The 12435-nt window shown below is 35.7% G+C and overlaps 2 protein-coding genes across 8 annotated transcripts in view; one reads left to right on the top strand and one right to left on the bottom strand.

The window, feature by feature from the left end:
- Positions 1-2027, top strand: part of RUFY2 (RUN and FYVE domain containing 2) — a 42581-nt gene extending 40554 nt beyond the window's left edge. For all 3 annotated transcript variants that reach the window (XM_014548157.1, XM_005876790.2, XM_005876789.2), the window contains exon 18: positions 52-2027. In XM_014548157.1, the coding sequence (XP_014403643.1) occupies positions 52-195 (144 nt within the window). In that variant the 3' untranslated portion in view covers positions 196-2027. The remainder of the gene's footprint in view (positions 1-51) is intronic.
- Positions 2028-2352: 325 nt separating this feature from the next.
- The window catches only part of HNRNPH3 (heterogeneous nuclear ribonucleoprotein H3 (2H9)), a 10898-nt gene continuing 815 nt past the window's right edge, over positions 2353-12435 (bottom strand). For 2 of the 5 annotated variants that reach the window (XM_005876798.2, XM_005876796.2), the window contains exons 2-11: positions 12323-12408; positions 8057-8190; positions 7395-7533; positions 6712-6896; positions 6207-6293; positions 5823-5938; positions 4970-5105; positions 3813-3908; positions 3637-3729; positions 2353-3527 (exon numbers count right to left, since the gene is read on the bottom strand). In XM_005876798.2, coding sequence (XP_005876860.1) covers positions 3451-3527; positions 3637-3729; positions 3813-3908; positions 4970-5105; positions 5823-5938; positions 6207-6293; positions 6712-6896; positions 7395-7533; positions 8057-8168 — 1041 coding nt within the window. In that variant the 5' untranslated portion in view covers positions 8169-8190; positions 12323-12408 and the 3' untranslated portion in view covers positions 2353-3450. The remainder of the gene's footprint in view (positions 3528-3636; positions 3730-3812; positions 3909-4969; positions 5106-5822; positions 5939-6206; positions 6294-6711; positions 6897-7394; positions 7534-8056; positions 8191-12322; positions 12409-12435) is intronic. The other 3 variants (XM_005876799.2, XM_005876797.2, XM_014548160.1) reach the window with 2 other exon arrangements.

Raw genomic sequence — 12435 nt, 5'->3', positions numbered from 1 at the left:
ACTTTATTCATTTTTTTTTTTTTCTGATTTCCTCCCCCACTCCCTCAATAGCACCACTGTAGGAACTGTGGGGAAATTTTCTGTAATGCTTGCTCTGACAACGAACTGCCTTTGCCTTCTTCACCAAAGCCAGTACGGGTTTGTGATTCCTGTCATGCATTGCTGATTCAGAGATGCTCATCTAATTTGCCGTAAGATTCTAAAGCGAAATCCTCATTGTATGGAAGTACTGATGATGAATGTTATGTATGAACACGTGCACAACATACTCAGCCCTTCTTAAGCAGCTTTCAGACAGTATTGGTACCAGTTTTATCTTTCACATCTTCAATTATTGGGAATTAAAAAGTTGCATAATTGGGTATTTCCATTATTAAAGAATTTTCAACAGGGCATGCTTTAAAATAACTTCAACCTAATTCCTAGTTCATGTAATAATCATATAACTCTTAATAACATTGATAAGGCCAGATAGTAGCTAACACAGTTGCCTTATTTTATAAAGGCCTTCTTAAAAACAGGGCTTCAGATTTTCTTCTCCAGATCGCTGAGTTGATATTTGATGGTGCCTGTAATTTTCTTAATGCACTTTAAAGCTTCATGGTTCTTAGAGAAAGATGGGAAATGTGTAGAATTTTTTATGTGTTAATATCACAATTCATCAGATTTTCAATTAGCTTGGTAAGGTGTCAACTATATTTATTTGGCCCTTTGCTCACGTTGCATTAGAAAAGGCCAATATTTTATGTTTCCTTTGGGTCTTAACTCCTAAAACCAGTGTTGTAGTTGCTCTCTTTCAGATACAGTGGGTTAAAGAGTTTATTGTTTTGCCACAACCTTTTCCTTATTTTGAAAGGAAGTTTAAATCATCATCCTTTTACCTTAAAAGTTGCTACTTGCACATCTTTCCAGTAGTTTTTAAGAAGCATTAATATTGCAGTGGTCTGCTACTGCATAGAGAGCAAAACATTTACCACATACTGAGCACCTCTAAACCAGGGTTGGTTAGCAGATGAAGATGTGGTCTCAGCCCTGCCATAAAATACATACTTGAACCATTTCAAGCATGAGATTGAATAAACACTAATCTCATTGTATTGCTTATAGCATATACAAGAATTGACTGTAAAAAGCAAGTTACCCTTGTATACAATCACTTGAATGGCATCACTACTAGGGGCCCTACCCTTTTTTTTTTTTAAGTCAAATTTTAGCCATGCACTTTACCCCTGTGAACCTTTCAAACAATGTGATATTAGAATAATCTTACATTACTCCTAGGAGCATTGTATTTAGTGAATTTAATCATGGCTACCCCCTAGAATGGGGGTTACTTATTTTGCAGGATTTTTTCCTCAGAGTACATACTTTCATTAAGTGTAAAAATTATTTTTTTAAATTGCCAAAGTTTGAAACTAGTATTTTACTTAAGATTTCCTCCATAATCCAATTTGAGGTCTTCTGGCAGAACCGACAGATTTTTAGGTGGTCTTTCTTGAATGCTCTGATAGAAATGTTGAAGAGATAAATTATATTATTGAAACTTTTGTATTGATGGATGAACATTTTTATGATACTAAGTGTTTTTTTATTAATGTGCTTAGAACAAATTAAAAAATGTGATTTTTGCTTAAATTCCAAGGCTGGTTAACTATGATTTTTAATCTCTCCTTCAGTTCTTTGCTATTCAAAACTCATGTATCACCACTGCATTGAGGTTTTTGTAGGCAAGCTTTTGTCACAGTAATACAATTTGCTCCATTTAGTATTAGCTCTTTAAAAAACAAAACACATTTATACCAATTTTGAATTTTATGTTACGAAGCTTTTCATTTGTACTTTGTGAACCTAACACTTTTGTTTTTCAAGGAAGATTTGCAAACTTCACAAGATCATTCCCTCATCTAGCCAGTACTACCACAATAATGCTATCATGGTGCCAAGGAATTGTGATTGTTAATTCTTCTACCCTGTAATGTTTTAAAATAAAATGTGAATTTTATAAAAATAAAAGATTTGAAAACTTATCGTGCTTTAGAAGAGCAATTTTCATTGATAACATTTTATAGTTTTACTCATGGGAAAGTAAAAGCAAATGTGATCTCTAAAAAATGTAAGTGGTATGAGACTAATATAATACTTAAAGGGATAGCTAGGAGAGAAGGTACAGGCATTATTAAAATGAAACATTGCGTAGTTGACGGGCTCCATATAGGCCACCACAGCTACCTTCTCTAAAGCAGAAATCACTCCTTAGGAGTCACTTTGTCTAATCTTCAGTTAGATATACTTAGTACCTTTGATTTATGATCAGTAATTGACACAAAGCATTCTAGGACAGACGCCATACTATTATCTCCCACATTGATATTTATTACATTCTAGCAAAAACAAGTAACAAGTTCAGTAACTGAATTCACATTAACAGGTTTCATTTGATCCATTAGCCAATCTGGAAAAAAGCCATAATGATCAAAGGGATTAAAAGAAAAAGCACCTTTTCCTTGCTACATATAGTATTTAACACAATGGCCCTGAAACTCCGAACAGATAATCCCATACAAAATCCAACTGGAGGACTCTCATTTTAATTAAGACTACAACATGGACTTATCTCTTACATTTTTTAAAGGTATTTATACAGTTATTAAAAAAATGCTTTAACTATTGGGCTTAAACTGAAAATAACTGTAATACCTTTGTACTGAATTCTCATATGTCACTTGGAACCTTAACCTAGTCTAAGACTTGGGATAACTTACAACTATCACTTTTTGGAAACACTTTTTGGTACTTCAGTCAAGTGCTGAGGGGATTTTATTCTAAAATCTAGGGCTAGAATTTAAATTTCCAACACTCCCATCCTTGGTTAACACAATTATGAATATTTAGAAATCCAGATACCTCATCAACATTTCAGAGCTATGTCTGTAAGTGACATTTGAAAAAGATTATATAGAATTAGAATTTATACTCCTGAAACCATCTAAACCCATCTTAGGTTTTATATATACAGTATTGTCCAGGAGAAATTAAAGTTATTACACTCTTTTTCAAGCTCTATTCCAGGTGTCTCCTCATTAAGACTCGCAGAGTATGCAGAGGTGAACCATTGTTCTCTAAAATTAGAACTACTACTTGTAGAGCTAATAATAAAATACACCAACCCAAATCTTATGAAAGCAGCACATTCTTAGGAGTAACCAGTATATAAAAAGTATCAACATCAGTGGTTTGAATATAAAAATTTATTTTAAGTGAAAGTATGCAACAAATAAAACCTACAGAAACAGATTTTCCCATCACAATCTGTTGCTTTACCAAATGAGATTTGAGAAAACATTCCTTCAGTCATTATAAAGTTCTTAAAATACAAAAGAAATTAAATCTGTAAGAAAGTCTAGTAGACCAGATTCTGTTGTCAGGACTATTATGTTGGTGGTTTTTGCTCTAATACATCCCACGCCATCCACCTCCACTCATGCCACCTTGCCCATAGTAACCTCCACTGCCTCCACCACCACGACCTTAGAAAAAAAGACATTGAGTGTTTAATAGGAGGTTATCAAAGTAGAAGACAGTCTGCACTACATACGGGGGCTAACAAACTGAACCAGGGTAACCAAAGACACTTACCATAACCACCCAGGCCATCAGGAGTTCCGTATCCTCCACTGTAATTGTTCCCCATTCCCATTCTTCCAACAGATCCATAACCACCCTGATTATCTTTAAAAACAAAACAAAACAAGTTTGAGGTTGATTGCTAAGTGTCTAACTGAACTCCATTTACTTTACAAAACTATACATACCCATTCCATCTCTGCCGTAGCCTCCCATTCCAGAACCTCCCATTCCAGAGCCACCTCCAGGAGTGGAATTCAAGAATAGTTCAATGTATCGATGTTCTTTAGGAAAAAAAGAGTAATAGGAAAAATGATGGATCAAATTTATCAAAGCATAAACAGGCTGACTACCTAATATTAAACCTAAGTGTATGCTTATAGATTCTGAGGGGAGTGATAAAACAAATGCTCGACAGAGATAAAATCTAGTTTTGTTCAAACGATATAATCTTGAACAAGTTTCCTTATCTATAAAAAGGACTGATACATTATTTCAGAACCAGTTGGTATACTTCTTAAAAATATATTCCAGGCCCAATCACAGAACTGAGTTAGAATCTTAAGAGTAATGTCCAGGAAAACTTTTTTAAGTACCAAGTGATTATGTGTAGCCAGATTTGGGAATGACTGGTTGAAGTACAATTAAATGGCTTAAAAACTGATTTGATGACATGCAGGAATAACTTATCCAAAGTGGATCAGCGTATATGTTAACGAGTTGTACTGCCCAGCTGGTACTCTCAGTGGTTGAGTGTTAACCTATGAACCAGGAGTTCACAGTTTGATTCCCAGGCAGGGTACATGTGGGCTCGGTCCCCTAGAGGCAGCCAACCAAGGATTCTCTCATATCATTGATTTTTCTCTCTTCCTTCCTCTCTGAAATCAATAAAAATATATATATATTTAAAAGTAATAATAATTTGTTGCCCTAACCAGTTTGGCTCAGTGGATAGAGCACCGGCCTGCGGACTGAAGGGTCCCGGGTTCGATTCCGGTCAAGGGCATGTACCTTGGTTGCAGGCACGTCCCCAGTAGGGGGTGTGCAGGAGGCAGCTGATCGATCTTTCTCTCTCATCAATGTTTCGGGCTCACTGTCCCTCTCCCTTCCTCTCTGTAAAAAAAAAAAAATAAAAGTAATACTAATTTGCAAAAGGCACGAAACTCAGACAAGTAACATACCTATTTCCCTCTTTCAATAAATTAAGCGCTAATTATCTGTCAAGTATTAAGAGTCTGAATTAATGCTTCAATATAAAGTTCCCTAGAAAGCTATGAAAGTCTGAACTTGTAATAAACAAGTTCACAGCTAGGAAACAAGCTAGCATGCCAAGGATACTACTTACGCATGTTATTCTTATCTTTAGACATGGCAGCTACTGCATCTTCATGTGTCACAAACTCTACATCTGCTTCTCCTGTTGCTCTGCCATCAGCTCCAATATCAATATGCACTCGTATTGGATTTAGTGGTGAAAAGAACTAAAGAAAAGAAAAACTTGTTACTTTCATATTACCGAAATTACGAAATGCCTTTGTTTTTGTTCATTAAAACAACCCTTCTTGCTGCCCTGTTGCAAGGCTAATAATTACATCAACACTAATGGTTCTAAGAATATAAGACCACACTTAGGGAAACACAGATACCTGGAACTTAGGCCAATAGATTCCCAGTAAGAGTTAGAGCAAAAATTTTCTTTAAAAGCTACACAGTAAATACTCTTGGCTTTGTAGGCCACTGGGAGCCAAGTACTGGATGTTTATTGGGCTGAAGTTTGCTGATTCTCTAACCAATATAAAACCAACCAGTTCCAAATTAATAGCAGCATCTAGTTCCATTATTTTCAGCTCGCCATATAGCCTAGAATGCCAAACCAAACTACTTGAACTTTTCACTTGTTAAATATATTTATACTTTCGAAACTCCACACAAGGGAAACAATCTCCCAGTCACTACCACTACGCTGATCAGTCTTTCACTAAATTCTTAACTGGACTTTGTAACTGTAGCATTTACTTGCTTCAATCCTATGTAGGTCAGCACAAAATGGACACAAAAATATTCATCAACTACTGAAGATTTATATAGTCACATTAAAGGGATTCTGATATTAAAAAGAAAATGAGAAAATTAAAAATGCTTTAAAAAATGTAGATACCAGAATTAGTATAAAACCACTAATTACTAAAATTACTCACATTAGCAATGTCATTTTCAGTTGCACGAAAAGGCAATCCTCTCATATGTACAAAATGACCACCATGAAAACCTGAACTTGCATCACCAGCTCCACCATAGCCATGTCCTCCCATACCTAAAAAAAATTTCCAGATCATAAACTGATACATGTAGAAAAGCATTTCAACAAAATATTTCTTCCCTATATACATCTTTTCCTATTTACAGCTTTTTGACAACCCCAAGAGATTTTAACACTTATAGTTGTTCTAAACATCAAATGGAGAATTTACCAGTAAGTATATATCTGTATAAAGGCCTATGTAGGAATACACTAAAATATGCCTGAATTGACTTTACCAAAATTCACCTAAAAATGAGTATGTCTTTAATATTTAATTTACCTCTTCCATCTCTCATTCTGTCATCAAAGCCATCATTTCCATAGCCATAATTATTATAGCCACCATAGTCATCAAAACCTCCATAACCTGTATAATTTGAGAAAATACAAGAATACTTTAAAGAGATAAATTTTATAGTTTACAAAAGCATACTTTGTATAAGCAGTTTGACTAAAGTATTGCAACTCCCAACATGTGAAAAAAAATTAACATTTGGTAAAAATTAAAAAATCTATAAATACATTTAGACATTTAATTTCACCCTGATGCCAAGCAGAAAATGTCCAAACATGCCAAAACTTCATTTTAACTTCTATATACATTATCTAGGTGTCAATATGTGCATCAACCAAGTCCCACAGCTGGCCATGGGAATCCATATTTTCATGAACAGGTTTTAAAACCTAGTAGGTACTGAAATTACTGCCATTTCTGTATTTCTTGACAAAGTGTCAGGAACATTAAGAAAATGACAACAGAACCTTTGTTCATTAGATACACATACCACCATCATATCCATCACCTCCTCGTCGCATTCTGTCATACATACTTCCACGCCCAGCTCCATAATAACCCCCTCTTCCTCCTATTGGTCTATCATATGGTCCTGGTCGCTGGCCCAGCAATCTTCTTGGTGGGTCATAAAATCCTTTGATTTCACTCCTGCTACTTCTGAAGATCTCAATATACCTATTTAAAAATGGTTTAAGGTACTGGTTTCAGCTTAAATGTATTAGAGCAAATAAGATATTGGGCAAAATGCAATAAGTTTTTCTGTATCTAGATACATAACCCAATTTAGCCTAAATACACCATAAAATTAACATTTTTACACCTACAAACTTAATAATTAATATATTTAAGTTTTACATAGACAAGTCAATCATTTGAGATATAAATATAATTTTAGCTTGTTTCTTTAAGCACAAGATAGATGTTTAGAGAAAATAGTTGATTATACAAAAGCATTTATCAACAACATCCTACAGAGAAATGGAAACAATCTACTTTTAATTTAAGCAAACTATTAGCATTAATTCCCCACCCATATCTGTAGTTTCCAAGTTAAATTATCAATTCTTTTAAACTATCCCAGAAAAATGTTACTGGTACCCCCCACTTAAGCAATAGTGACCCACAACCCCCAAAAATAAAAATTTAACACCATCCCAAACTCTCCATCCCCACCTGTGCCCTATTCTTTCCTTGTGTTTCCCCAGAGCATTTTCTGCTATCTCCTTTGAAGCAAACTGCACGAAGGCCTCCCCTGTGCTTCTCCCCTGGTAGTCCATCGTCAATGTTATCCCATTTGGCACGATTTCCAACCCTTTAACCCAAGGACAAATAACCCCATCAAGGGGAACAGTGTTAAAGGCTGAAACATTCCCATCTGAATCAAATATTTAAAACAAGTCTAAACAAAACAAAACAAAATGCTTAGTTCCCCATCACCCCATAATACAAATGGAAGATTTTTTTCAAAAAACTGGATTACACAAAAGTTTTTTTTTCTATCAGTGTCTTTATAAATTACATACTCTAACAGCCCACCTATATTACATGAAAAAAAAAAAAAAGCTGAAATCAAATTTAACTATGCTCCATCTTCTAATTCATGGTTCATTTCATCACACATAATTACTCTCAATTAAGTTTATTGCACATTAGTTAGGTTTTACATACTCTATACATTCTGTATTAAATATTAACTGGAGCAAATTTCATAACTATACATTAACCAAGATATACTCAAATTAAAAAGTCCCCCAAAACAAGCAAATTCGTTTTTTAAATTAAAAACTGAGTAATAAAATAAAATACTACTAAACTTTGACTAATACTAGAGGTACCTTGAAAGAACTGAACTATTTCCTCTTTGCTGCAACCAAATGGCAGTCCACGAAGTCGCACTGTCCCATCACTAGCGTCATTTGGACCATTATGTTTCATAACCCAATCCATCTCAATACCGTTTGATTAAATGCTATAAAAAAATAAACAAGCACATAAAGCAGTCAATCAAAACATACTCTTGCCAGAGGTACTGAAGAAACACCTCTCAGTGGTGCACAACAGGAAATGTAACATAGGACTCAATGACTCCAATGACAACGCTACACCACCACCTTTCTGTTTTGGGTCAGGCAAAAAAAGATTGGGAAAAGGCAGTGAAACCTGACTCCTCCCACCAAAAAGCACTCAATTTCTAAGGATCAAATATTATACATTGCCTAATTTTAAGAAAGTTTACTTAATTCCACTCTAAGTCTTCTTGTTCAAACTCTATTTCTTAACCTGTCATTTAGTATCAACTCTACCTTTGCCCCATCTCTCAAATTTTCATTCACATTTTCCATGTTTTATTATTCACTTGAATAGTTCTTCAAATCCTTTGAAACCTGATCACTCAAAAGTTGCACATAGTACCACCATCCAGCACATGAAGAACCCAAGCCAAACTACAAGTACTTCTTTAATGTTGGAAAGAATGGCATCATAAAAGTGTAAATTTACTAGATGCACTATAGTTCTGAACATATCCAATTTTTTGAAGGGGGAAAATTCTTAACTCTATTGTAACTAAATATGATTCAAGCACTCCCCAAGAGTAAGTTTTAAATGACTAAACTAGGTTGAATTTTAAAAATGGAGGTAAAAAGGCCACTTAAGTTACTGAACATAGTATATTAAAAAAAGTTACTCACTGCTTTACTTTTAGACACAAATTTTAAAAAATGACAATATATTCACATTCAAAAAGTATTAAAAAGGGTACAGTGAGAAGACCTCTTTCCCCTCCCACCCAGTTCCCTTCCCAAGACAACCATCCTTCCTTAGTTTAAGATTCCAGAACACTTTAAAGAGGCTAATGCAGAAGTCCTTCAGCTGCAGAAACTTACCAGAGCCTACAAATTTCATTATGCAGCTGTAGGAATCCTACTCACCTGGTTATTTCAAAAATTTCCCTCACCACCTCCTCCCCTGTAAACAAAACAATGTTCACTTGATTCCTTTATGCTCAAGAATTATTTTATACCAATAGGATTCACTAATAATTTCATGATTGAATTATCAGTGCAACTGTTAGTGGCAGCATCTGCAGAGTGAAATTCCCCTCCTTAGAATTCTTGCATTTAAAATAAACTAATGTAGAATTTCCCAAATGTGGTTATAAATCCTATCAGCTCTGCATATGTATCATTTCTGGTGCCCGTTCTTTATTGTTGCTGTTACTTTTTAAATATTTTTATTGATTTTTAGAGAGAGAGGAGGAGAGAGGGAGAAACATCTATTGGCTGCCTCCTACATGCCCCTTACTAGGGACCAAGCCTGCAACCTGGACATGTGCCTTGAGTAGGAATCGAACCGGCAACCTTTTGGTGCATGGGAGGATGCTCAACCAACTGAGCCATACCAGCCACGCTGCTCTGTTGTTTTTTTAATCCTAGACAGAGATCCCAAAAGTGAGATTATGCATTTTTATTTGACATTACAATTAATTCTTATGCACACAAATAACTGGTATGGACTTAATTTAAGAGAAAAGAAACTGAGCTTGAATCCCTAAAGCCTGTCACTGGCTCCTTAATTTAAGCAAAGTACTTAACTGCTGTGCCCAACTGTAAAAATGCAGCAGTGGTGCCTATACCTCACTGGACCATTTTAAGAATTATTCAGTGCCTGGTCTGCAGTGTGATAACCATTCAATGGTGGCCATTTTAAGGGCACAGTAGAACTAATGAAATGTACCACAAAATAATAGGTTGAACCTTACAGGACAGAAAAGTATTCTGAGTCTTAAAAGGACACAGTTTTATGTTTCCTTGGAAACTGTCTAAAGGAGAGGGGAAAACACTGTTCTAGTAGCCCTCAAAGTAGGCCTCAAATCAGTCTGGGGAAAAAAAGACATTTTGAAGGTCTACCATGTTCTTAAACTTTTGTAAAAAAAAAAACACTAACAAACAAAACAAAACAACAACAGTACCAACTTAAATAGCTGTTTCCTATGAAGAGTGATTTAAGGATAAAGGAAAAAAGTGGAGATTTAACATTACACATCACATCCTCATGAAAAATCTAAGAACTTTACAAAGTCAATCTAATCTATTGTGAAAAGATGTTATTAGTATGGTGCTTTTTATCATTTAGCATTTTTTCAATGTGAAGATATTGTTTTGGGAACAAATACAAACAAGCTGGATATAGTATATCTTTACTACAAGCACTAGTGAGCAAACCAGTTTTTGATTTTCAGGATCAGCTACACCAATGAGAACCTATATAAAAACAACAAATAAATACAACGTTTTTTTTTAAAAAACACTGTGGTCGGGTGGCTCGGTTGGTTGCAGCGTCTTCCCACACATCAAAAGGTTTCGGGTTTGAATGCCAGTCAGGGCCCATACCTGGGGTTGCCTCTGGTCAAGGTGTGTACATGAAGCAACTATTCGATGTTTCTCCCTCCCTCCCTTCTGCTTTCTCTAAAAATTAGTAAAAGCATCCTTGGGTGAGCATTAAAACACACACTAAACACAATTTTAAATTAGGGAAAAGTTAAGCAGATTCAGAGGAAACTTTTAAAAGGGCGATTCTTCATCACCTGTGTTCAAAGAGTACACAATAAAAACGGAAGCACACACTATTATCTCTTCAAAACCCAAAAATTGAGTCTAGAATTCTACTTACAAAACCAAAATGAACTTTAAAAGGCATACAACCAACTTTAGTACCTTAATAAAGCAGTCTCAGAAACCATCTAGTTTTTACAAATTATTCAGGATAATCCATCTCATCCTTTCTTTGCAACAGCATCATGGCCAATCACAATTGTTTTAAGATTTCCAAGTGTTAGCACCAATTAAAAATACCAGCAGTTGAAATATTAGAACAATTTTAGTGAGTTTTGTATAAGACTTTTTAGTTCCTTAGTAAAAGCATCTAACCGAGGCCAAATGAAATGTAAAATTCCTTTATAACAAAAATTATACTATCTCCTTAAGCATACAATACATAAAGAGTCTAATGCATCAATAAATAACTTTCTAAATGATAACCCTCTGGTCCTAAAAAATGAGAATGAACTTCAAATTTCGGCAAAAAATTTGATATGTTAATTTTAAATCATTCCCCCTTTCAAAGTGCTCAATTTAAAAAAAGGCACACCACTAGTACCTAAAAGGAGGTAAGTTCAAAAAAAGGGATTATGAATGAGTTATTACATTCAGCCACTTGTTTACTAAAACGAGGACATAAAACACACACACACACACAGACACACACACACACACACACACACCCAGTTAAAAATTTAAAGGCAATAACATGGATTTCCAGATGATGCAGATGAGGGCAGAAAAAAGATTTCTAGGGCAATCCTATTAGGAAAGCTGTTATAGCATATATTACTTTATAGGTAAACTCTGGCCTGTCTTTCAAAGCCCCCAAAGTAGACAAACTTCTTGTAAAGATGCCTATGAATTATTGTAAACTCTTCTCAGGCCCTGCCTTCCCCTTTCCTATTGTCTTCGGTGTAAATTACCGCCCCAGTTCTCCTGTGTTCTGAGGACCAAAATCATCCCACCACATATGGACTGGGCTTTATAGTTCCTCTCTCTGTTGAGTAGGCCTATGCTCTTGTTCAAAATATTACGACAGTTCTAGATTAAAAACAAACAAAAACATGCTTAGCTACCAAAAGAAAATAAACACCAACTGTATTTTCAAGCCATTTTACTTCTACAGCCTACCCCCCCCCCCCCCCCCCCGGCCTTCGAACAGTAACTTAATTCCTACACATACACACATTTTCGCCATCCCGGATCGCTTTAACTTCCTTCCAGATGCAAACGCCTAATTCAACTCTAACCCAGGATGTGCCCAACGACACAAAACCATGGCTGACCTGCCCCCCGCCCCCCAGTTCCATCAGCCGCATCACACAGCTCACCGGGCCCAGACGGCCGATGTGAAATACCCCTTTGACATTCCTACTGAACACATCACCCACTCGTCTGCTCACAAACCAATCACCCACAAAACCTTTACATACGTTTAAGATCAGCGTGAGAAAAGAAAAAACAAAAAACACAAAACCCGGTTGGAAAATGAGTACGTACTCTTTTCGAAGTTCCAAATCGGGACTATAAGGGCCGGCTAAGCGTCCTGTCCTCCTCCCCGGAGACCTTCCGTTTATCTAGCTGCCCTAGAGACCGGAGAGCTAGGAGAGCGC

The sequence above is a fragment of the Myotis brandtii genome, unplaced genomic scaffold, assembly GCF_000412655.1.
Source record: "Myotis brandtii unplaced genomic scaffold, ASM41265v1 scaffold499, whole genome shotgun sequence".
In the NCBI taxonomy this organism is placed as follows: domain Eukaryota; kingdom Metazoa; phylum Chordata; class Mammalia; order Chiroptera; family Vespertilionidae; genus Myotis; species Myotis brandtii.
The sequence above is the reverse complement of the archived record's forward strand: the minus strand, read 5'-3'. Positions and strand labels throughout refer to the sequence as shown.